General features: G+C 39.9%; 1 protein-coding gene across 7 annotated transcripts; it reads left to right on the top strand.

Moving 5' to 3' along the window:
* Positions 1-6: 6 nt before the first annotated feature.
* FAM149B1 (family with sequence similarity 149 member B1) lies at positions 7-22,303 on the top strand. Of its 7 annotated transcripts, none has more exons than XM_089510377.1 (16): positions 7-181; positions 3,213-3,308; positions 4,339-4,471; positions 5,866-6,008; positions 6,784-6,899; positions 8,680-8,869; positions 9,817-10,004; positions 10,545-10,678; positions 11,166-11,219; positions 12,837-12,949; positions 14,234-14,458; positions 16,267-16,384; positions 17,335-17,460; positions 18,211-18,292; positions 18,390-18,524; positions 21,194-22,303. In XM_089510377.1, exons 1-16 carry the CDS (start codon positions 132-134, stop codon positions 21,259-21,261), a joined length of 1,971 nt encoding a protein of 656 aa, XP_089366503.1. In that variant the 5' UTR covers positions 7-131; the 3' UTR covers positions 21,262-22,303. The 7 variants fall into 7 exon arrangements, with proteins under 7 accessions (XP_089366503.1, XP_089366502.1, XP_089366504.1 ...); XM_089510376.1 differs by having other exon boundaries at positions 21,191-22,303; XM_089510378.1 differs by having other exon boundaries at positions 6,784-6,903; positions 8,699-8,869; positions 21,191-22,303.
* The last annotated feature ends 1,826 nt before the right edge of the window (positions 22,304-24,129 follow it).

The raw sequence follows: 24,129 nt of genomic DNA, 5'->3' as shown, positions 1-24,129 counted from the left end.
GCTAGAGCGGCGAGGAAGAGGAAGAGGAAGAGGCGGGGCGTCGCCATGGCGGCCAGGGGCCGATCCGGCCTGCCGCCGGGGCCCGCCGAGACGGCGGCGATGAGGGTCTGAAAGAGGGGCCCGGAGGGAGGATGACCTCCCGGTACACGCGGAAGGCCGTGCCCCCGGACGCCCTGGGCATGTGAGTCCCGCCCGCCTCCCTCTTCCCTGGCCGTTCTGCCACCGTTGTTGTCTTTGTTGTCTGCCTTCGAGGCGTTTCCTGTCACGGGCTTCTCTTGGCAAGGCTTCCTTGGGCAGGGATGGCCGTTGCCTTTGAGGCCGAGAGAGTGGGGCTCGCTCCATGGCTGCGCTGGTCAGGCCCCACTGGAATAACACTGGGTCCAGTTCTGGGCGCCACAATTCAAAAAGGACATTGAGAAACCGGAGCCATGTGTCCAAAGGAGGGCGACTAAAATGGTGAAGGGTCTGGAGACCTTGCCCTATGAGGAACGACTTAGGGAGCTGGGGATGTTTAGCCTGGAGAAAAGAAGGTTAAGAGGTGATATGATAGCCCTGTTTAAATATTTGAAAGGATGTCATATTGAAGAGGGAGCAAGCTTGTTCTCTGCTGCTCCAGAGAACAGGACCCGGAACAATGGATGCAAGCTACAGGAAAAGAGATTCCACCTCAACATTAGGAGGAACTTCCTGACAGTAAGGGCTGTTCGACAGTGGAACACACTCCTTCCTCAGAGTGTAGTGGAGTCTCCCTCCTTGGAGGTCTTCAAACGGAGGCTGGATGGCCATCTGTCAATGGGGATGCTTTGATTGGGAGTTCCTGCATGGCAGAATGGGGTTGGGCTGGATGGCCCTTGCGGTCTCTTCCAACTCTATGGTTCTATGAACCTGGTCTCCCACCATCCTCAGTCCAATGGCTGTAGCCTGGTGCACAAAGCATGCAGCATCTGCTAAAGTGTTGCCGTTTTCCAACATTGTTGCTGTCAGGAGCAATTGCAAGTCCATTTCTATACCACTAACCAGTGCAGTTTAACACTCCTCCCTAAGCGATTTACAAAGCGTAAGCCAATTGCCCCCAACAAGCTGAGTACTCTTTTTCTACTTCCCTCCCCCTTTCCTAGCATGATTGTTTCCTCCAGTGAGTCCTTCCTTCTCATGATGTGTCCGAAGTACAACAGCCTCGCTTTTGCCATCTTGGCTTCCAGGGAGACTTCTGGCTTGATCTGCTTTAAGACCCATTTGTTTGTCCCTTTGGCTGTCCATGGCATCCTCAGCACTATTCTCCACATCTCAGATGAACTGATTCTTGTCTGTTTTCTTAACTGTCCAGCTCTCACATCCATACATAGTAATAAGGAATGCAGCGGCTTGTATGATTCTAACTTTTGTGCTCAGTTGTATATCTTTGCAGTTTAGGATCTTTTCCAGTTCTTTCATAGCTGCCCTTCCTAATCCAGATTTATGGCAACCCTAAGGCAAACCTGTCACAGGCTTTTTCCCCCTGAGGCTGAGAGTGTGTGACTCAGCCCAGGTAACCCAGTGGGTTTACATGGCAGTTAAAAAGCCTGGGAGCCCACTACAGTTTTCACTCTGGTGGGTGGTCCAGCAAACCTTCTGCAAAGAAGGTTTGAGGAAACATGTTGCGTCTGGCCTTGATTGTAGAATGCCTTTCTGTCAGGGCATGCTTTAGCAAAAGAATGAGCCAGAGTCCCTCCTCAGGCTGACACCTGCCTCCCTCCCTTTCCCTGGAAGAGGAGTTTGGAAGCTTGGGTTAATTTGGAGCTTCAAGTTTGCCTAGGAGCAGAGTGCGGCATTATGATGCGCAGGCAGCATGCGGTGCCTGAAAAACACCTAATTTTTAAAAAGAAAGGCTGCATTTGTATGTGTTTTTTTTGGTTATTGATGTTGTTAACTGCCCTCAAGTCAAATTTGATTCTGGTGACCCTGTGAATGAGACATCTCCCTTGTCCCCTACTGTTCTGAGTCCTGCAAGCTCAAGCCATCCTCTCTGATGGAATCCAATCATCTGGCATGCAGTCTTTCTTTCTGCCGCTCTCCACTTTTCCTAGCTTCATTGCCTTTCCAATGAGCTGTGACTTCGCACGATGTGGCAAAGGACAACAGCATCAGTTTAGTCATCCTGGCTTCTAGGGAGAGTTCAGGCTTGCTCTGTGCTAGGATGTATGCATAAGTACCGTAGTTATCAACAGGAGTCTGTTTCACTGTCACCTGGGAAGCAGCAGCCTGCTGTTTTCACCTTCTCCCATAAGCAATCTTCATTGCAACGACAGAAATATGGTCCCTGTTGCAGTTCCCTCTTGCACCAGTGATTGCTTGTGGGTGGCAACAGCAGCCAGCTGCTTCCTGAGTAACAGGGAAACAGACCTCCCCCCTTTTGATTGCAGTGCCTGCTGCCTGTTAAGTGCAGAACGGGGGACTTTTTGGTCCCTACATAGCCCCTAAAGTAGAAGCTATATAAGGACCATGAATTCATAAATCATGAGTGTGTAACTCCATTTTACACATTCATAACTGCCATATAGGGTTGTGCCCCAAATTTCTAGGCAATTCTTGAGAGAATGCCGCAAATGCACCAAAATCATCCTGCACCTACAAACCATGCATAGACATATTGGTGTGGCTCTGTCCCTCAACCCTCCAGAAAGCTTCTTTGTTGCAGAAAACTGGCTAAAAATGGTAACCATAAGTGATGTGGACTCTTCCAATGTGCCACATTGTACTGGGGTGGCCCATTGAGGAGGCACCATTGCTCTGCCATACTCTTGAGCAGAGATTCTCAAACTTTGTTCCTCCAAGTGTTTTGGATTTCAACTCCCAGAAGCCCCAGCCAGTTTGGTCAGCAGTCAGGAATTCTGGAAGCTGAAGTCCAAAACATTTAGAGGACCAAAGTTTGGGAATCACTCTGGTATTTTCAAACTTTAGTCTTTAAATCTACTTCTAACTGTGGTTGCAAACAGTGATTTAGGCTAGTGTTCTGAATGTATATTGCATCCTTCTCTTGCCCCTAGTTCAGCATAAGTCACTGTGTGAGGAAGGAATTAGATTTATCAGTACATTTCCAACAGTCTGTGCTGAAGTGGATGGAATTGGCAAACACAGACATGTCTCCACACACATGTGCTCAAACGTAACACGAGAGTGTACAGAAACTTAGTTTTATGCTTACTGGCAGTTTTGGTTTTATTCTCTTTTAGCCGAGGACTTTCAAAAAATACCTTAGACCATCATCCCCTGCCAGACTCATTGGATGACAGTTATCCCTCCACTGAAAGTCAGGAAGACAATTCAAGGTAGTAACCTTACTTGTATTTTTGTGGCAGCGGGTGGGGGTCTGGGTGGGCTGGATAGTTAAAAAATGCATGTTTATTTCCCTTTACTGTTATCTCTGCCTTTCAGTAGGGTTGAAGCATTTGTTAAGTTTCTGATCATATACTGAATGACTATTACAGTGGGCCCTTGGTATCCGCAGGGCATCCATTCCGGACCCCCCCCCCCCCCACGGATACCTAAATTCATGGATGCTCAAGTCCCATAGTACTCAATGGCTGCACCACCATTGAGAACAATGGCACTTTGCCCCTGCCCCCTCCCCAATGCCAGCCTTGCCATTCTCACTGTGGCAGGCAGCAGGGGGGTACCTCTTCTTCCTCCTCATCCCTGCCTTCTCCTCCACTTCCCCCCTGCCGACACTGCCACAGTTCTTTGTCCTCCTCCTTCTCTTTCCCACCTCCTCCTCCTTCCTCTTCTTCTCTCTTCCTCCTCTTCTTCTCGTCCTCCACTTCTTCCCCATCACCGCTGCTGTGGCTTCTCCTCCTTCGACCTCACCTTCCTCCTCTTTCTTCCCCCCTCCATTGTGCTGCCGCTGCTCATCCTCCTTTTCCTTCCGCCTCCTCCTCCTCCTCTTACCTCCCTCTGTTGCCCTGCCGCTGCTCGTCCTCCTTTTCTTCCTCCTCCTCTTCCTTTTCTCCTCTCTTCCCCGTTCTCCTCCCTCCTCCTCCTCATCCCTGCCAATTCCTCCTCCTCCGCCAATGCCACCCCTGCTGGTTTGTCATCCTTGTATGCTCAGATGCGCGGATGGCAGGTCCACGGATATGGAGGGCGACTGTATTTGCCTGCAGTCAAAGGATATTTATTCTTTGAATACTACAATGACTGTGGGAGATATACCCTAAAAATTGTAGCTGGTATCATAGTTGGGAGAAAGACAGGACATAAATGAAAATAAATAAATAATGATAATAATTCTTTGAAAAGCTTAAATCTTCAGTATAAGCATGACTTAGTCTTATGCTCACATTGCTTTTCTTTCCCTTATCCCAGTGAGTCTGAAAGTACAAAAGATTTAAACTACCAATCTGTCACTTCAGTGGATGATGGGATCTCGTGGTCACCTAGTCAGAGCTTCACAGGCACCTCTACGGAAGACAGCTCAGTCTTTTCATGGGGCTATGATGTGAGTACATTATGGTTCTTCAGTTTAAAATGAGACTTTTGATAAAATTTATAACTTTAGATTTTTATTGCAACACACAAATATAATATTTTCCTGTTTGGAAATTAAGAGAGAAGTCTTAGCTAAAGTATCTGTTCCCAGATGAAGGTAAAAATATGGGATTATTCGTTCTCATCTATGGGAATGGGATAGTGAATATTTACTCTAGTTTATTTGCTTTTAGTGAGAAGGTGCCACAAAGACTGGGGAGGAAGGATAGACCCCCTGAAAATCTTTGCACGTTGCATGAACAAATTAATTAAGACTTAACAATTATAGCAAGTTGATGATGTACTAGGTGAGCTTGATATTTGCACATAACCCTTTCCTCATGATTGGAGGTGAGTTTACCTGAAATGGAGATTTGCACCCTTGTTTCCCATCTGGAGACCATGCAAACTATAGAATCAGTGCAGTACCTTGAGCTCACTGAGCTACACTGAGCTATTTAAAAAAAAGTAATGTAGATTAGGACCATAACCAGTTCTGATATAATGCAAATTGGAATTTTACTGCTTCAAATATCCCTTTTACTGAGAGGAAAATTCCAGTTTGGTGAGGAAATCATGGTAACCTTTTCCTTTTCAGTACAACTGCCACAGCACCTTCTAGGTTATTTTATTCTGAACACACATTTTCCTGTTTTGTTTTGTTACTGTTTGTTAACAAACGCTTAGCATTCTGTTGGCACTGAGACCATAGAATCCTCACTTTGCAGTATGGCAGAGACAAATCCCCCTTAAGGACTTTTCCCCATAAACATTTTTATGCTCCTGCAAAACTTAGGATTTCCCTGGGTATGCTAGTACCTTCTTCTTATTTTCTGTGGCCCCTCTTTTAGTTACAATACTGTTTTGGTACTAACCATTTGAGTGTACTGTCAGAAGATATAACTATTATTGATAATTGATGGCAGTCACTTTTACTTCTTTTCTTTCTTATGTAGCTGAATATGAGAAATTTTTTACCAGACTTTTCTGAATGAATAAGGGCCCAAACAGACAGGACAAAATAAAGCTGCTTTGGGTCATTTTGGAGGTATGCTGTTTAAATGACACATGCTTCTTAAGATGTCAAAAGCTGCACCAAAGCTGTGCTCCAGTACTTAGGACGCACGCATCATTTAAACAGCATACATCTAATGTGACCCAAAGCAGCTTTATATTGGCCTGTCTGTTCGGGCCCTAAATTAAACTGTTTTAATAGCCATTTTGCATCGGAATGCCATAAAGTTAATTTTCATTTTGTAGGAAGAAGGTCTTCTGAGTGTGCTTCTAAACTGTAAAGAAATACAATGTCCTGTACACCCCACTCAGGTTAAAAGTCGCTCTCTTCTCCCTTTTAATTTTTTCAAGGAATTTGATAAAGCAGCTACACGGCAAGTTCAACAGATATTTAGACACATTGATGAGCTTTTGTATGAACAAAAACCAAGCGTGTTTGTTGAAGGTATAGAGGAAGAGTGCCAACAATGGATGTCAAGCTTCCCCCATCTCAGGTGTGTTGATGATGTTTTGGTACTGGATATTTCACTGCGCAGAGAATAATTATTTGGTGCAACTGATATTAATAAGAAGTAATATTAATAATATTACTGATAGTAATATTAAAAAGTATTACATTTATTTTAAGGCATGCTTTTGTCTTCTGAATGATTTGTCATGTACCAATATAGTGTCTGCTTCCACTATTTCTTCCCAAGCATCTGTTCTTATGCTGAATGGCTCAATATTGACAAGTAATTAATTTGGAATATATTAATGTTATATTAGAATATTACATTGATGTTGCAACATGCTGTGTAGATTGAATTAACTAACAATCAGAATAAGATCACAGTACTACATAGAGTTCTTATTATGGATCATATAGCATTGTTGTAGGGTGTGTGCAAGATGCCCTCCTTCATATGTAAATACCATGGGTCCTAGTTGTCCATTGGGGTTCAGCTCCAGTATCCCCTGTGGATGACAAAATCTATGGATACTCAAGTCCCATTAAATATAATAGCATAGCAAAATGGTGTCCCTTAAATAAAATGGAAAAATCAAAGTTTGCTATTTGGAATTTATACTTTTTAAAAATATTTTCAAGCTGTGGATGCTTGAATCTGTGGATTAAAAAATCCGTGGATAAGGAGGGCTGACTGTAGTTTCCTTGAGCTATAGCCTTAGAGTGCTGGTTGGGTGCCTTTTGTATAATTTTATGGATTAGACACACTTTGACAGGTTTATGCAGAGCCTTTTTAAAAGTAACTTTCTGTTTAATATCAGGATTGTAGGAAAACAAGCAGTGATCCCCACAGATGAAGGCTACGGGTGGTATTCTAGTTCAACTTGTAGCACCTTAGAGTCATCAGACATGAGCCCAATGCAAGAGAAAGATTATAGTGAGTAAGTATTGATTGTTTCTGTGTGTGGTTTTCTGATGATCACTGTTCATCAGCTAAGCTTCCCTAAATCAGAAAAGAAACACTTGCTTAACAGCATAACTCAGATCATAATACAGTATTTATTTTCATTGGAGACAAAATTATCATCTTTGTAACGGTTCCATTTGTAAAATGTTTTATGTCTTCCATATATTTTGCAGAAGTGACTGTTACTGATACATTGCTTTTAGGTAGAAAACTATTGCTGTGACCAAAATAACACTTTGCATATCTCTCTTGAAACATCTACCCTCTATTGCATGTGACAAACTGCTTTTGAAACTGAGGAGAATTTCAGCAATAGTTTTTGTTATTTTATTGGTGTCAGCTGTCAAAGAAAAAAATCACTGGGCTAGTGGAAGGTTCTTGGTGGAGCCATTTTAACTTTTGACAATAATGATAAACCTTATGGTGTTAATACTGTAGGATGTTAATTATTCCTATGTTCAAGTGTCATTATTTACACAACTAATATACTCAAAAATGTCTAGGTGTGTACCACAGGTTATAATTATGCTTATTATTTTTCCAAAATCGTTATTTTCATTTGGGTCAGCAAAAGCTAATTTTTTCACTTTTTACTAACTAGAGACTATACTTGAGCTTTTTTCTTTATCACTGGTAATAAAAGAGAAGAGAAAGAGACTGTATTTAGGATGATTAGATCATGGGATGGAGGATGGTATTTTCAAATTAAGTACATCAGCTTAGACACCTCCCACTAAAATACATGTTTGAAGTGGATTCAGAAACACACCATATGCACAATTAGGAAGCACTGGTGTTGAAAGGGTGAGCGTGATGTTACCTATATATGAGTATGTAGTTATTTGGATCTCGTCTATATTAGTTCATTCATTTTTACTGCATTTTAATATTTTAAAGCAGGGATAGGAATCATATGGACCGCAGGTCATGGTGGCCCTGAGGTGGGGTTCCAGTGCAGCCGTTGGGAACTCCACTGATCCTCACATCCCTGGCATCCCCCTGTTTTTAGCTGGAACACACACACACACCCCTGTTTTTCAGCCTCAACTCCTCTTCAAATTACTAAAATGTGTTTTTTTGGTGTGAGGTTCCCAAAACAGCAAGAACTCATCTGAACTAGTGCACAAAGCAAACAGGAATGACATAGAATCACTCCCAGTCATCAAAGTGGATGCCATGACAGTGCAGCTGTCACTATCTGGAGCTCCTGTGGAGCCAAAAATGAGCTGTGTAGCCTTCCAAGTTCCAGAGTTTACTCATCTCTGATCCAAAGCTAGGGTGGGCAGTGTGTTGGTCTCTAGATGTTGTTGGTCACCATAGCCAATGGTAAGGAATGATAAGAGTTGTTGTCCAGCTGCATCTGCAGGCTACACACTCCCACCTTGCTCTAAAGCATGTATATTAACTTTTCTTCTTAAACGTACACAGAGACTACAGACTTTTGTTACAGAAGCTATTGTCCATGGTTTAGGTTTATCTGTCCATGCTTTCGTGTTTTCTTTCTCCCTTATTCTGTCTTTTTTCATGTCTTTTAAATTCTAAGCATTAAGACAGGAAGCATCTTCTTTTTTGTTCACTTGTAAGCTGTTTGAGGAGCCTTTATTGCTGAATAACAAAGTAAAATACTGTAAATAACATCTAACAAACAGGTCACCTGTGTCATTGTTATCAAAACTGTACTCTTGATGCATATGATGTTATTATATAAGCTATAATGTTAATCCTTTTTGATTTTTGCCCTTTGAAAAAGAAAATACTTTTTTGTTCAGGTTTAGCGTTCTGGGTAAGAAGGTTCCTCTTTCTGTTACTTCTACTCATAAAGAAGAAAATGTGTCACAACCTCCTGAATTTTGTTTGTTGGAGAATGAGGAAGCAGAAGATGGAGTGATTGTCTCTGAGGGCATAATGGAGGAATATTTAGCATTTGACTCCAGAGACGTGTAGGTATTGAATATTTAATCAGTTTTGGGAAGCCATACAGCAAATGACCTAGAACTTCATTTCTGATATATAATAGATATTCAGTTGTAATTTTTAGAAAGTAACAAATGACCAGATCCTCCAGAAGCCTTTGGATCAGTATAAATGTTGTTGCAACCCACAATACTTTGCTTCTGATAGTGTGCTCTTTTTTTGGTGTTCATTTTGTACAGTTGCATTTTTTTCCAGTTGCAAACCTGGTAAAGTATTTACAACCCTTCCATTGAAGAAAAATAAATTACCTAGTGAAATATGATGTTACAAAAAAGGTGAATCTATGAGTTTCCCATCTCTAATGTAGAAATTGTTTCTTTTCCACCGCAGTGTTCCTAATAATGGTAGAGGTTTTATTATACATTTTTGTCATTATACTGCCCAGTATGGTGGGTGATTTTGTTAACTTGTCATTTTCGTTCATTTTAAACCTTTCTTCCTGATGAGCATTTTGTTATTCTTAATGTAAATTTATAGCAGTGTTTGTGTGAAATATGAGGTGATGTAATGTAAGAATGGGCAAACTGTTAACAACAAGGGGCATCCTGGAAACTGGAGGATCCAAACTCTCTTATTTATACACAATTCAAAATCTGTTTTAGTATGACAAGTCCAGTGCTTTTTTCCATTAGCTTGGCTGGTGAAAATACTGCTCTTGATTTCTTTTGCTATTTGTTCTTCAAAGCTTTCTAGGAAAGACTTGAATTTTACTGCAGTTCTTTTGCCCCTGGGCTGAACTCATTGGTCATGAAAGAACACTTGCATTTTAGTACGTTTTAATTGCTCTGCCACTGTCCTTTTACTTTGGCATTAGCCTTTAAATGTTGGAATCTGTGAACAGAAACTTCTGGTTTAAATTTGTTACTATAAAAAGGTACGATGAAGCTATAAAATTTGCTTGTTTTCTTCAAAGGGAAGAAGAGTTGCATGAGTGGAAAATGTCGCTTTCACCTGACAGACGAAAGTTAGGTTTCCCTCCTATCTCACCATCCTACTGCATGAGGGATGCGGTTCTTTCCTATGTGTTTGATGATCTGTGGAGTGAAGTACTGGGGTACATGGAACAGCTAATCTGTAGACACTGGGAAGGATCAGTTTCAGGTAGGTCTCAGAGACAAAATTTTATTAGAACATCTAGTGTCATCCTTCTAAACTTTTTCAAAATATGCCTTTTTATTCTTTTGAAGCATACATTCTGTCTTGATAGACTTTGGCCTGTTACAGACTGCCAAAATAAAGCTGCTTCGGGTCTCTTTGGAGGTATGCTATTTAAATGATGCATGGGTCCTAAGAGGCCGGAGGTCGCGCCAAAGCCACACTCCATTCCTAAGCACTGGAGGGCAGCTTTGGTGCAGCTTCCGGATTCTTAGGATGCATGCATCATTTAAACAGCATGCCTCCAAAGAGACCCGAAGCAGCTTTATTTTGGCAGTCTGTAACAGGCCTTTGAGTCCAGTGAATCAATTTCATAGTAGATGTGTTTTTATTTTTAGAAAGCTTCTTTTTTTAAAAAAAAAATCTCTTGACATTTGTTAAACTGACTATCTTCTTGCTCTTTAAGGCTTAAAACAAGGGTTGTTTTTGTGGTCCCTAGAGCTGCTAAAATAGTGCACACTGATGTTGTTTATCCTCTTATGGTAGATGATGAGAAGAATGTCTTAACCGTAGAAACAAGCCGAACAGATTCAGGAAGCCCCTTTATGCAGTTTGAGCCTTTGCCATTGTTGTTACCTCGAATGCCACAAACCAAGTTTCCCTCTATCACGTCAAATATGGTAAGCTTAAAAAGCAATCTGATTTGCATCTTGTTATGCCATTTAGGCAAAACTGTCATGCTAACTTTCTGAAAATTAATTATAATGTCTTGACTATGAGTGTCTTTATGACTCTGTAATTTTGTCATCTGCTTATCACAACTTTTAAACACTTCATCTGCTTTTTCTCTTGCTTTGCACTTTGAAGAGATCAAGATACACAGATTCAAAGCGTTAATATAGGATTTCTTATTTTGAGCTGCATTGTGCAGCTCACAGACAACAAAAATTAGTTAATTTCTCTGATTTGATGTACAGAGTATTTATGTTAATTTCCCCTTAAAAATTGCTCTGCTTACTCTCTATCTTGACATCCACAGTAGTATCAAGTATTCAGTGTTTAAAGATGTTTGATCTGTTTTAACAGTTTCTTTCCTTGTATTTCTTTCCCTTCCACTTTCCTGTATAATCCTCTGACTTCCTTATGTATACCTTATTGTATGCTTAGTACTCAAAACGCAGATGTGGCCACAAAACCAAAAAGAAGAGAAAAACACTGGAAGTATGTATGATGGGTTGGGTAGTAATCTGTTTAAATCTTTGCTTACTATAATGAAATGAATGTGCGTGTGTGCATTTCACCTGGATATTTTAATAAGTCAGGTTCAGGCCATATGCTCTTGTATTCCATATATGTTCTTGAATTTCTTTTTCTGTTGGGAAATAAATGGACACAGTAAACAGTGGCAAGAAACAAAACACAAGACCCATATACCAGTGTATTATTCATGCATTTATACAAATCATATATTGCAAATGTTACAGGTTAGCAATTTTATGCTTTGGTTCTGAAGAAATCGAATAATAGATTTAAAGAGCTCAATGACATTTGTGCCTACATTAAATCATTTTGGGACTGAAGATTTGGCACCCAGTACTACATACATCGACTTCTTGTACACCAGAGCTTTTTGGACTTCTTTTTTCACCATTACACTATTGCCTACTGCAAAGCAATTTTATGCAACACTCTTTTCAGACATGGGAGGCATTGGATACTCTAGTATTTCTTAATACAAAAACTTATCTAGAGCACTCTTAAGATTTTAGGGAAAAAGTAATAAACAGGCTGAGTGAAGTCTATCAGAAAGGAGGAGGAAATGAGGGTGATTAGTCTCTCCACCTGACTGTCATGATTCTGTGAAATGAAGTTGTTGAACCCAGGTGTCTAGCTTATGCTCTAATTTGCTAGTCCTACAGGTGAGTCCAGAGATTGTTAAGAAGATGTATAAGTTAACAGGTGGAAACAAATGCCCCACCTGCCTGATTTCAGGCCTTTCTGGAATGCAACAATTCTAACCATGCGTAGTTATGAAGTTTCATACATAGACTTCTGAATTTCTGCCTTGTCAAGACCTCAGTTGTTTGCAATCTCTCTCATCAGAATTTGAAATGAACTGCCGGAAGAAATTAGCCAATTATCCTCGCTGGAGGCTTTCATAAAGGCGACTAAAACACCTCTCTTCCGGCAGGCCTACCCAGACTGAAAATTGCCCAGAACCTATTGAACCTTTTCCACCACCTCTTTCATTGCATATTGTGCAATAATTGTGATGTGTTGTTATATATTTTATCTGTGTCCTACTATGTAATTTTAAATTTGGGTGGGAGGGTTAGGCAGATTTTTTGTGGGTTTTAATGTTTGATCTTTACTATATAATGTTGTTACCTGCCTCAATCCCCAAAACGGAAGAGGCAGGATATAAATAAATATTTCATTCATTCATTCATCAGGAAAAAAATCATTGAGATGAAAAAAGTAAATGCATCTCTTGGAAACCAAGGAGGCACAATTTGCCTTTTAGGTATTCCCTCTTCCCTGGGCCTGTTTCAGAACAGAAATAATTTTAGCTTAATTTCTTTAAAAGGCTATTTAAACTATTAAATTGTCCCTGAAAAGGGGTGAGGGCAAAGCGTAGTCCTTAAATATCAAATCTGCAATATCCTCCACTCTATTTTATATACATTACCTGGAAGCTATTTGAGAATGTACCCAGTTTTCTGGGAATTATTTCTTTAAAGTGTTTTTTTTTAAGTAAATATTAACCTTCCCAATAAGCACTTATATTTTATCCTCAATCAATGCTGAAAGGTAAATTTAATTTCTTGTAACCTGCAGGTGCATCTTTCTCAAGGAACGAGTGGTGGGCCACAGCGTAATTTGAATGGGTTGATGTTGATTCATGGGATCCCCTTACACCAAAGGAATTTGCCTGTGATGGACAAAATATTGTAAGGGTAGCAGCTGTTGTTGTTATTGTTCTCTGTTATAACTGTGTTTAAGACTATTAGTTACTGAGAAATGAAAGAAGATATATTTGGGTTTAAGCTTTGTTTCAACAGCTAATTTTATATTTGACTTTTAAACAATCACCTCCTGTTTTTCACATTCTGTCAGAATTATATTCTTGAGGATTTCTAGTTAGATCCTAAAGAAGTTAAACTTGCACAATAGTTTAGCATTCTGATCTCAGTTATATTAAACCAAATAAGAATGCACCAAGCTTTATTTTAGATAAATGGCAATATGTGGTTGAATCACAGTTTTAGATGACAGACATAAGTCAGTTGTCAGTGGCAAATAAAATAACACCTTGAATCAGTAGAACTCACATAACCTATCGGGTTCCTATTGATTCAATGTGGCTATGCTGATTAAAATTAGATTTAGACCAATTTATCAAAATACCCAAAACTATTAGGGGTTTTAAGGTTGAGGGGCTGCACATGTCCACCGCAAGACTTTGGAGGGTAGCATCTCCTCCCCATGCTCTCTCTCCAATTTTTTTCATTCTTACAGTTTTTAACAAGAAGGAAATAGGCCTGTGCCTTTTTAGTGGTTGCTGTCAGGGAGCAATTTTACTATCTACAACCCCTGTGCTCTGCCCTGGCAAAAATTAGCAATCTGTTTTCAGAGGAAGTATAAATTGCATAAATTCTTTTATAGTAATTAATATATATATAGGATGATGAAAACATGATTGATGTGGTATGAATAAGGTGCTCAGTGTTCTTCTGTTTCCAGTTAAAATTAGTAGAGAGTGTTCAGAGGATGCCTTGCACAAATTGATTTGCAGTAATTAATACTTGAGGTTACCAAAACATGATTGATGTCAGGTAAACAAAACTTTGACTGCTTTTCTACTGCTGTCCAGTTTTGATCTGCCTAAAACTAAACAAGATTATGGGACCAGAATTCTGAAGATACTGTTAAAAACTCACACTGAAGTTTATAATACCTAGGATAATATGTGTAATATTTAATGTTACACTTTATTGAATGCTGATATCTGTCCTTTAACAGATACTGGCTAACATCCTCTTTTCACACTTAGCAGAAATACTTAGGCCAGTGCTGGAAGCAATCTGTCTATTGTACCTGTGAGGCTTATGAAACAGAATGGCTATATTGTAGATACTTTTGTAGTGGAGTTATGCTTAGTTTATTTATACTAATAATTTGAAATCAATCAATGAATATTTCATTTTGCTCCTGTGCTTCCCCCTTGGTGTCAGAGACTTGGATGACAGATTGCTTATGAGACCAGGCTCCAGTTCTATCCTGTCCGCTAGAACTCGGCCAAATCGCCCTCATGAACTCAGTACATCTTCTCTGTCCTATTCTGCACAGTCTGCTAGAAGGCGTAACCCACCACCACGTACCCTGCATCCTATCAACCCCAGCCATTCTCGCTCAGGGACACCAAGGCCTATGGATGAAGTCATCAGGGGAACACGACTGTATGTTAATGTATTTTTCCTGCTTATTTTTCTGAATATTACATTACTCAGCTCCAGGAATATTTATGAAACTCTTAAAAGGTGGGGGTAGGAAATATGTGGCTCTCCCATCATCCCTAGCCAATATAGCCAGTGGTGAAGGAGGGTGGGAATTGCAACACAACGTATGGGAGACTTCAAGTTGCCCACTATGCTTTTAAGGTAATCCTAATTAATTAGGTATTTTTGTGGAAGATGTGTTCTTTCTTTTTATGTACAGTGAACGTAACACATATTAAAAACAGTATTAAGACTACTCCTACACCCCTGAAGTTGTCTAATGAAATGAAACGTCTAATTAACAAATTGTAAGCTGCTCTGATAGCCTTGGCTGAAGAGCAGGGTATAAATAAATAAGTATTATTATGAAGAGTGATTTTATTCCCTATGCATTATGTGGGGAGAGGGTTTTGTGCCATTAGAAATGGATTAGGACTGGTACTATTATATCATTAAAAATCAAATCTGGTGCTTCTTTATTGCATAATTTCCATTCTTTATAAACATCTGGTGCTCAATTTTTTCCTTTTTGTTCTTTGCTTTTGTGGCTTGGTAACAGATTTTGAGTTTTCTTTCTTTGGAATATTTCTTTTTTTACTTCCAGCACCGAGAGGTGCCTACTAAACATGTGTTTAGGCAAGATCAGGGCTTACCTTTGAGTTCAGTATGGAACCAACAGGCAATATAATAATGCTGAAAGAGACTGGCTGCTTGAGCCTTGACCAGTTGGCAGCTACTGTGTATTTTCCATTCTACAGCTTGAAGTAGAGAGCTCTCAACTCACAAGTTTAACCTTGGTATAGATCTAGAAGTATGTGTGACCACTCTTGCAACATGAACACATAGTTCAATTACACCTAGAGTGTGCACCACTTGAACAATCAGTGGATGCAGTCTGACAGATGAAGAAGTTAATACGGAGTCTGCAAAACCTTCCTTTTGGGCACTTTGGGTTGAGTTTAAAGTAGGTGCTTTTTCCATTTCAGCCATGAACCCAGATGTATAGCTTCACTGTATGACAATTTATTTTAGATGGACCTAATAGCTTGTTTTGTTTCATTGGTATGTTTCTTACATCTGAACTCACACATATACATTTCTCTGGTGATTTAACAGTGGATCGCAAATGAACATTCCACCTCACTTTACTCATCAAATACAGACTTTTGATAAGATTATTAAATGCTTATAGATAATGATAGGTTTGAGGCAGATTCATCTAAGAGATGTTTGGCATTGACTTCCCGACATAAGCAAAGTGACATTTTGAAGCAAGTCAAAAGGACCTTTAATAGATCAAAAAAGCAATCCTGAAACTGAATTGCTGTTGATTGCTGTAAAACAATTTAGATCGTTCTCTGGCTATGAAGTTTTCAGCTGTGAGGGGTGCGAGGTTACCTGCAAATGATGGGTTCAAGGTAGTTCCATACTACTTCAACCCTCAGAGGAGTGGTAGGGAACTGAAGTATGGTAATTGTTAGAGAAATAGCTGTAGCCACTTTATATTGAATGACGGTAGTTTAGTATTAGCAAGAAACCTTAAAAACTACACATTAGACTGCTCAGCATTGTCTTTGCTGCAATTTCATCCAGTGTGAACTCGCCATTTAAGTTAAGGCACAATTTCATCAACTTGCAACCAAGCAATCCACCATTTTTCATCATCTTGCATACATACATTTTTTTTGTTATTTAACTTGAGTGCAAATCAGTCTTGCAACTTGTAATTGAAATGGGCAACTTCTAGTAATTTTTTCATCTTGCCACAGCTCCGCTGCAAATGAACAATTGTCGTCACCTTCCCCTATGCCACTGAGCAGAAATAATCTCCTGCCTCCTATTAGTGCTGTCGATATGACAGAACATATGGGATCCCAAAAACAAATGGTAAGCCATCTGTTGAACAATTCAAATCTTAGAATTATTGGGGAAATTTCACAATTTGTAGAACTTACTTTTAAAAACTGCTAAGGTTTGGGGGAAAAAGTGCTAATGATTTCCAAGAAAAGATTATAAGAGGAATTGCAAGAAACCAAGAAGCCACATCCTAAGCACAGATACCAGGCTTTTAAAAAATTAATGATTTTGTGGGCTGTGCATGACCTTGGGTTGACTTTTTAAAAACTCACTGTATAAGGAAAATGATATTCCTTATATCCTGTGCTGTTGACAGGGGCTGCATCTACACTGCAGAATTAATGCAGGTTGACCCCACTTTAATTGCCATGACTCAATGCTATGGAATTCTGGGATTTGTAGATTTGTATTACTTGGCCTCCTCTATGTGACGAGGCAATTTTGCTATGTTTTTGCTTCTCCCAGGCTCTTTGAGGCTGAGGAGAGGCCATTATTTATCAAGAAAGTGAATCAGAAAACTGAAACTTCCAGTTGACATCCTTGTCAAATAAGGAGTAACCAAAATGTGTGAGGGTAGGGATTCATACATCCTATATACTTTCTGCATCCTTGTTCTAATGTTTCATCCTAAACCCTACTGATCTATGCTGGCCAGGGCAGAGGGACATTGATTTGCGGAGGCTGGGGGTGAATTTTACAGATGTCTAACTTTTCAGGGTGGGAAATATTTTGGGACCATATGCTTCTTCCATTAGGACCGTGATTAGTGGCAACTTTTCATCTTCGGGGATATCTTCAGATACAGTTAGAGTATCAAGGCAAATGAAGCTCTTTTCCTTATTCTCTGCCTTCTGCAAATCCTCCAGCAGATCTGGGGGTTAAGAATCGCTGCAGAGAATAGCACAATAGTGTTCTCAAGCTTTTGAAACTCTTTCAGAGTAATGTTGGCTCTAAAACCAACAACTGTCTTTACTTTCCAGAAATCCCGCGGAAATGCTAGCAGGGCTCGCAGTGCAATAGCAGATGAAATCAACCATCAGCCAGTTCATGAAAGACTTTTATTTCCTGAAAGTTTCTCCAGACCCAACACATCACATGCATTTTGGGTAAGGTGTGTCAAGATTACATACACAATAGGTTGATAATTTCTTTGCAACCCATATCAGTAGCATCTAGATACATAAGTACAATACAGACCAGATTTGTTTTGGCAGGCGACTATTATTTTCTTTGATAAAGGAAACATCAGAAATTGTAACTGTAGGTATGAGCCCTGTTGGACCAGTGTTGGTGGTTTTAAGCCATTGACTATTAGGCTTTGCACAGGTAAGGTTATGACTTTTAAATCCCTAAATGGCTTGGGACCATTTAGGATGCTAAATGCATCATTTACTTTTGAGCATTATGGTTAATGAAAAATTGATGCTTCGGTTTAAAGATAAGGAAGTTCTGGTGCCATCTGCTGAATTGTGTATGTCATCTTCTCAATGTTTGTTAATGTATGTAACATACAGTTTTGGTTTTAATGGAACAGGTAGAGTAAGGGTAATCCTAATTCAGTTAATTTCCTCCATCAACCACTGCATAAGGTTTTTCGGCCTCCATTTTGTTAAATTATTGGAGATCTGGATCTTGAATGATGTTAACAGTGGTGGCTATTGCCACATTCCCAGTAATGTTTAGTAGAGCTAAATCTGTGCAAATTAAGATGAAGGGAGGGAAGAAACAAGGTAGTTCTGTTGGTATTCCCACTTGCATGGGGGACACATATGCTGATGGATCATAACTCTCTGTATTTTTGATTTTGTAATAACCTGCTTCAGCATATAGTATAACGGTTTTATTTGATCTTTTAGCCAGATTCACAGTATCGCCGTTCTTGCACTGTTATTGATTATGCTAATCAGCCACGAAACAGTAAAGGATCTGCTGGCACAGGTATGTGGGAAATTGAACATGTGTTGCTTAAAATGGCTGTATATCAAGCATGTTAATTTACAACAATTCTAACACTGAAATCTTTGTTACTCTACAGATTCTATTAACGCAGGAGTAATGGGAATCAGTTTAGGGTTATCCAGCTCTTCTTATATTAACTCTTTCCACCACCAGCCTCTTGGTCATTTTCTTAATGAGGATGAGGAGGACAAAGAAGTTCATCCTCCATTGGGTAAGAAGTAAGAGGCAACAATATCGACATGTTAACATCATTTATTTTGCTTGCATCTTATAAAATCTTTAGCATCTTTTCTGAAATGTAGTTGCTGGTCATTTTGTCAAATGTTTGTTAGTCTGGAATAGCATTTTACATTCCTACTGCTTTTACATTTCAGCATGTTTGCCTGTATTTGTTCCAATTCTTTTTCTTCATGCAATGTAGCAATGTTTATTCCCAGATAAATGTTGTCTTGTTGCTTTCAGTAAGATTGATCATACAGCCATCAGGTTTTTTTCTTTTTCAGCATCTTTCTTCCAGCACCTTTGATTGTTTTAAAACTGCTGTGGTTATAAAGTATGTTTGAGTGCTGGAAAAGACCCCAACTCCATTGTTTGTATGCCATTTTCTCTCTCTTTATAACAGCATTTGCTACGACAAACCCCCAAACCAGTTCTTGAAATTTTAAAAGAAATTTTAGAGATTCATGGGGGCTGGGGGAAGAGTTGAAATGACAGCTCTTCCAAGAGAAGCAAATGGAGGTGCAGAACAGGATATATAAGTGTTCTTATATATTTCCTGGGTCTAAAATGACCTGGTGGGTCCCCAAAATGTGGCAGAAATGCACCCCACTGTCTCTAGAGGGCATTTGAAAGCAAAAAAAAATTTTTTGAAAGAAAATTCAACAGTTATTTTTCAATCCGTAGGGGGCAGGGTCCTGGGGACTACAAAAATAGCCATGGAGGCTGCATGTGGCCTCCAGGCTTCACTGTCCAGCCCTGATGTACAGGGATTTATCCAGACAACATCACCCTGCTCCCTCCAGTCCTTTGGATGAATGCGGAAGGGTGGTGGGGTAGAGTGCCCTCATGAGAATTAGCAAGTCAGCAAGACTATAGTGCTGTAAATACACAATTGATGTGCAAACATATAGTAATGTTAGAAATTCATATGTAGAGAAAATATAAAAGTGAGGCTTCATCAATACTATTTAAATGTTATGATAGTGGCTGGTTTTAGAAAAAAAGCATGAGGTAAAATTCCCTGTATGGAACAGAAGACAATCTAGAATGTAATGAAACAATTATAATAAGCAGGATATAACCATCACAGTCTGCTTGGCTAAAGCCTTTTGAAAACAACAATTTCTTAATAATCTTCCAAAATGTTGACAGAGAATGACTGGGAGGGACTTTCACAAGGAGCATCTATACCATGGTAAGCCACATGTGGGCCCTCAATATGGTTCATGGATTGCTAGCATTTCCATTGGCAAGGCGTGGCAGGATGTAGAAGGCCCTTATGGTCTCTGGGGCTGAGGGAGCACTTTGGCAGAGTTTTCTCTTCACAGTTTATTTTGCCTGTCTTGTTACTGAACCAATGTCTGTTGTCAGTAATGGACTGGATGAGGGAAAACAAATTGCAACTTAACCCAGTAAATCAGAGGTGATCCTAGTCAGTTGAAAAGCAGATTGGGATATAGGGAGTTTGCTTGTGCTGGATGGGGTTATATTTGCTCCTGAAATCTCAGGCTTGCAGATTATGTGTTTCGTGGACTCAACTCAAAGCCTGGATGCCCAGGTTTCATAGTGGCCAGAAGTGCATTTGCCCAGCTAAAACTAGTGAGCCAGCTGTGGGTGTTCTTGAGATATCAGATCTGACAACAGGGATACATTACAGGTAACACACTATATGTGGAACTGCCTTTGGGAAACTGTCTGGAAAGTTCAGCAGATCCAAAATGACATGGCCAGAATGCTGACAGGGGCCATTTATAGGGAGCACAAAACTTCCTTGTTAAAAGTTTCATTAGCTACCAGTTTGCTTTTGAGCACAATTCAAAGTGCTGGTCATGATCCTATATGGCTTAGGTCCAGACTATTTGAAAGGCTATATCTCCCCATATGAACCTTCTTCTCCTCTAAGATCTATAGGGGAAGACTTTCTCAGTCCCACCACCATCACAAGTTTGCTTGGTGAGGACACGAGAGAGTCTTCTCAGTGGCTGCTCCCAACCTCTGGAACTCCTTTCCACAGGAGGCTAGGCCAGTCCCCTCCCAAGGGCCTGAAAGCACATTCCAACATGCAGAGGCTACAAGCCTTTCACATGCCTGGGCTTCAGGTATACTCCATCAAAACATCCTCCCACTCTGATGTATGTCATTCTGAAGGACTCATGTATGTTTTGATAGACCATACCACATGCATCTTTGAATCACTCTTATCAAGTGTATTGAGGTATAAAGACTTGCTGGTATGTTAGATTTTAAAAAGGTAAAGGTATTCCCTGTTGACAAGGTTGTCAAGGCATGTCTGACCATAGGGGGTGGTGTTCATCTCCGTTACTAAGCTGAAGAGCCAGCATTGTCAGAGATTACTCTGTGATCATGTGGCCAGCATGATTCCCCAGAATGCTGTTTACCTTCCCACCAAAGTGGTACCTATTTATTTACTTGCATTTGCATGCCTTTGAACTGCTAGGTTGGCAGAATTTGGGACTAGTGATGGGAGCTCACCCCATCATGTGGCACCCGGGTCTTGAACTGCCAATCTGCCAATCTTGCAATCAGCAGTCAGCATCTTAACCACTTGAGTCACCACATTGCTTAGATATAATGTGGCATGAAATAGATATGGAGCACTATGGTTGCTTTCAATGCTTTGTCTGTTTTTTTGCTTAGTAGGGCTTCAGTTACATGGTTCTGTGAGAACTCACGGCCGAGGTGGATCAAAAAGCAGACAGGGTCTGTAAAGCATCAAGAGAAGCAGCCATCCATTTCCAAGATGAGGGAGCATTTACAGAAGCTTTTGAAATCAGTATTCAACTGTAGCAATATCAAACCTGTTTACAGAAGAACTTCAAACCTTTCTTTACAAGTCTTATTTTTGTTTAAACTAGCTGCCAAAGACTGCAAGGCTGTCTGGGAATTTTGTTCCTCTAGATCAGCTACGTCGTTCTGTGGGATACTGAAAGCTTGCGTTTTAGAAATCTACTAAACTCAAGATTCTCACTGGTTAATGTTTGACCAGAACAAATGACTGTCTTAATAGGAGTCATAATATTGTTCACACACAAATGACTTGCCAATTAATGGTACTTAATAGCAATATATTTTGTAATATTAGATTGCTGCTTGGACAAACGTCTGCTATTACCTCTAATTATATGAAAATTGTCAGTACCAGTTGATCCTATGTTTCAGAAAAGATTCAGAAACTGATGTCTGAAAGGGGGCCAAGACTTAAAGCTTACAGCATACTTACTTTTTTGGGTTGTTATTTTATTTAAATATAGAGTTCCCTCTTTCCTCAATTAAATCTATACTCTTCAGCCAGTGACCTAAGACTACAGGGGACTATTACAGTTATGTATGTAATTTCAGTACTTTTTTTGTTTTTGTTTTAAATGGAGCAAGAAGTTTGGTAAAAACTTACAGAGAACTGTTTTTGTGCACTTCTCAATTACAGGGTTCCTTTACTGGGGAGAAACTTTCTACACTTTGTAGGAGACATGCCTGGTGAGAGATGTTAACTTAGAAATAGTTAAGGAAAAGCATAGCCTACAATGAATATTTAATGTCTGATGTAATTTTAGTAACTCAGCAGATTAGCTCTAGGTCTTAACTAGTCAAAATAAGTGCCAGACTGCAAATATTTCAAGCAATTTAAAATAAAGATAGCTTTGCATTTTATTCTAGATACCATGTGAAAGCTGTAAATGCCAGAATAGGGAAAGGATTTCTTAAATTGTAATATGGAATAACTTTTGTATGCAAATAAAAAATATTTTCTAAGTTGCATTTGAACTGTAATTAAATAGCAAGATTGGGGCATGGCTCCTGGTTTTAAGAATGGTCTCTTTTAAACTAGTTTTCTGATTATTTAATTCTCACATACCAGGATATGGCAATGACTCTCCCTATATTTTGTGGCCAGAGTAGCAGAATCCACATAGATGTACAATGCAAGCATTCTGTACTGTCCCCTGCAACATTGTAAACTTATGTTCCCAAGTTTCAGCTACATGCCATGGACTTCATTTTGTGTGTGTGTGTTTTTAATGCAACCACTATTTTTGCCATGAGGGTATTTTTTTTTGTCTCTGCCAATATGCCCTGGAACCAAAACAAAACATCCTAAAACAACAAAATATACCACTTTTTGGCAAAGCATGATTCAGAGAAGCAGAAGGAACATAATTTGGTTGGCGTCAGTCAGGATGCTAGTTTTCATTGGGTTTAAGAAATACAGGGCCTAAACAGACAAATGACCAAAGGGTGCTGGACCGGGGCTGCAGCAATCGCACACCACGGCCCTGATCCAGCAATTTGCCGGCTCCAGAAGCCTGTATAGCCTCATAGTTGTACATGAAATCCTAATGCTAATTCTCAGTACCTTGGAGTTCTCACTAGTGTCATTAGCTGAGTTAATCAAGGTAACTGTTTCACATATATGTTTGCTACCTAGTAATAATTTTGACACTATTGCTCTCCCTGCAAAAAACAAACAAACCCTGTTTTACTTGGCATCAGCTGCATAGGAAGGCGATCTATTCTGTCGGTGATCAGAGCACAGTTGAATGACCTTTTTGTCATATTTGAAGTGAGGGCCTGGCAAAGTTACTTAGTTCAAAGTACACTTAAAAGTAGTAGATACAGAATTCTGCCCTGTTTTTAAACCTGCTGTGTGGGGATTACATACATGCTTTCCTTTCCACCTTGGAGCTCGATGTCATATACTTCATTTGATCTTTGCAATGAGCCTTTTAAACTGAGAAGGACTGACCTGAGGTCACCCAGTGAATGTCAGAGAAGAGAATTTGAACCTGGTTCTTGATTTATGAATGGATTCAACAAATTCCCCCCCATGCTTTGTATGTTCAAAGTTAAAGCTTCATAGTACTAGAAGTCTAACATGCCTTCCCAGTCAGTACTTAAAAAGAGACTTGGGGAGCTCAATAGATCACCCCTTCAGAGGGCCTGCAGCCACCCCCTTCCTCACCAGATCAGGGCCGCAGCAACTACATGCGGCAGCTCCAATCTGGCCTTTCCGTGGTGCAAAAAAGCAGCTCCTTTTCACACAGCAGAAAGGGCACCCTAGCCGCAGTGGCGGCTTTTCGATGCTTCTTCGGCACAGCGCTAAACACTCCGCTAAAGATGCAGCATGACAGTCTGTAGAGCCCCTTAGTCGCATTCAGACCAGCTCTTGCTCTTTTTAATTTTCTAGTAGTTAAAGGAAAAATAAGAGACAAGCACTGACACAACCATGCAGCTCCTCCAACTCCCAAGCAGAGTTCTAGTCCTTGGACTATTCATGAGTTTGAAAGTTGCTCTACACATCCACCTAAGCATCAGGTGTTGGATTTGCCCTTACCCAAAAATATTTCCCTAACCCCAAGAATAACGAACATGGCTTAGGAAACTTTCTTTGGTTAAAAGTAATGTTTTCAAGTAGCAGTGAAAAAAAGTGGAATTAGCATGGGGATGAGGCAGAGTACGACCAACTCCTCCTTTGCTTTGTTAACAGCAGTATGGTGTAAGGTTTTTTTGGGGGGAATACTACTTTTTACACACATGTTCAATATATGATGTATGTTTAAACTATTATTCTAGGTATTTTC

This window comes from Sceloporus occidentalis, unplaced genomic scaffold (assembly GCF_023333645.1).
Source record: "Sceloporus occidentalis isolate IW3139 unplaced genomic scaffold, rSceOcc1.0.p SCAF_2, whole genome shotgun sequence".
Lineage (NCBI taxonomy): Eukaryota > Metazoa > Chordata > Lepidosauria > Squamata > Phrynosomatidae > Sceloporus > Sceloporus occidentalis.
The sequence above is the reverse complement of the archived record's forward strand: the minus strand, read 5'-3'. Positions and strand labels throughout refer to the sequence as shown.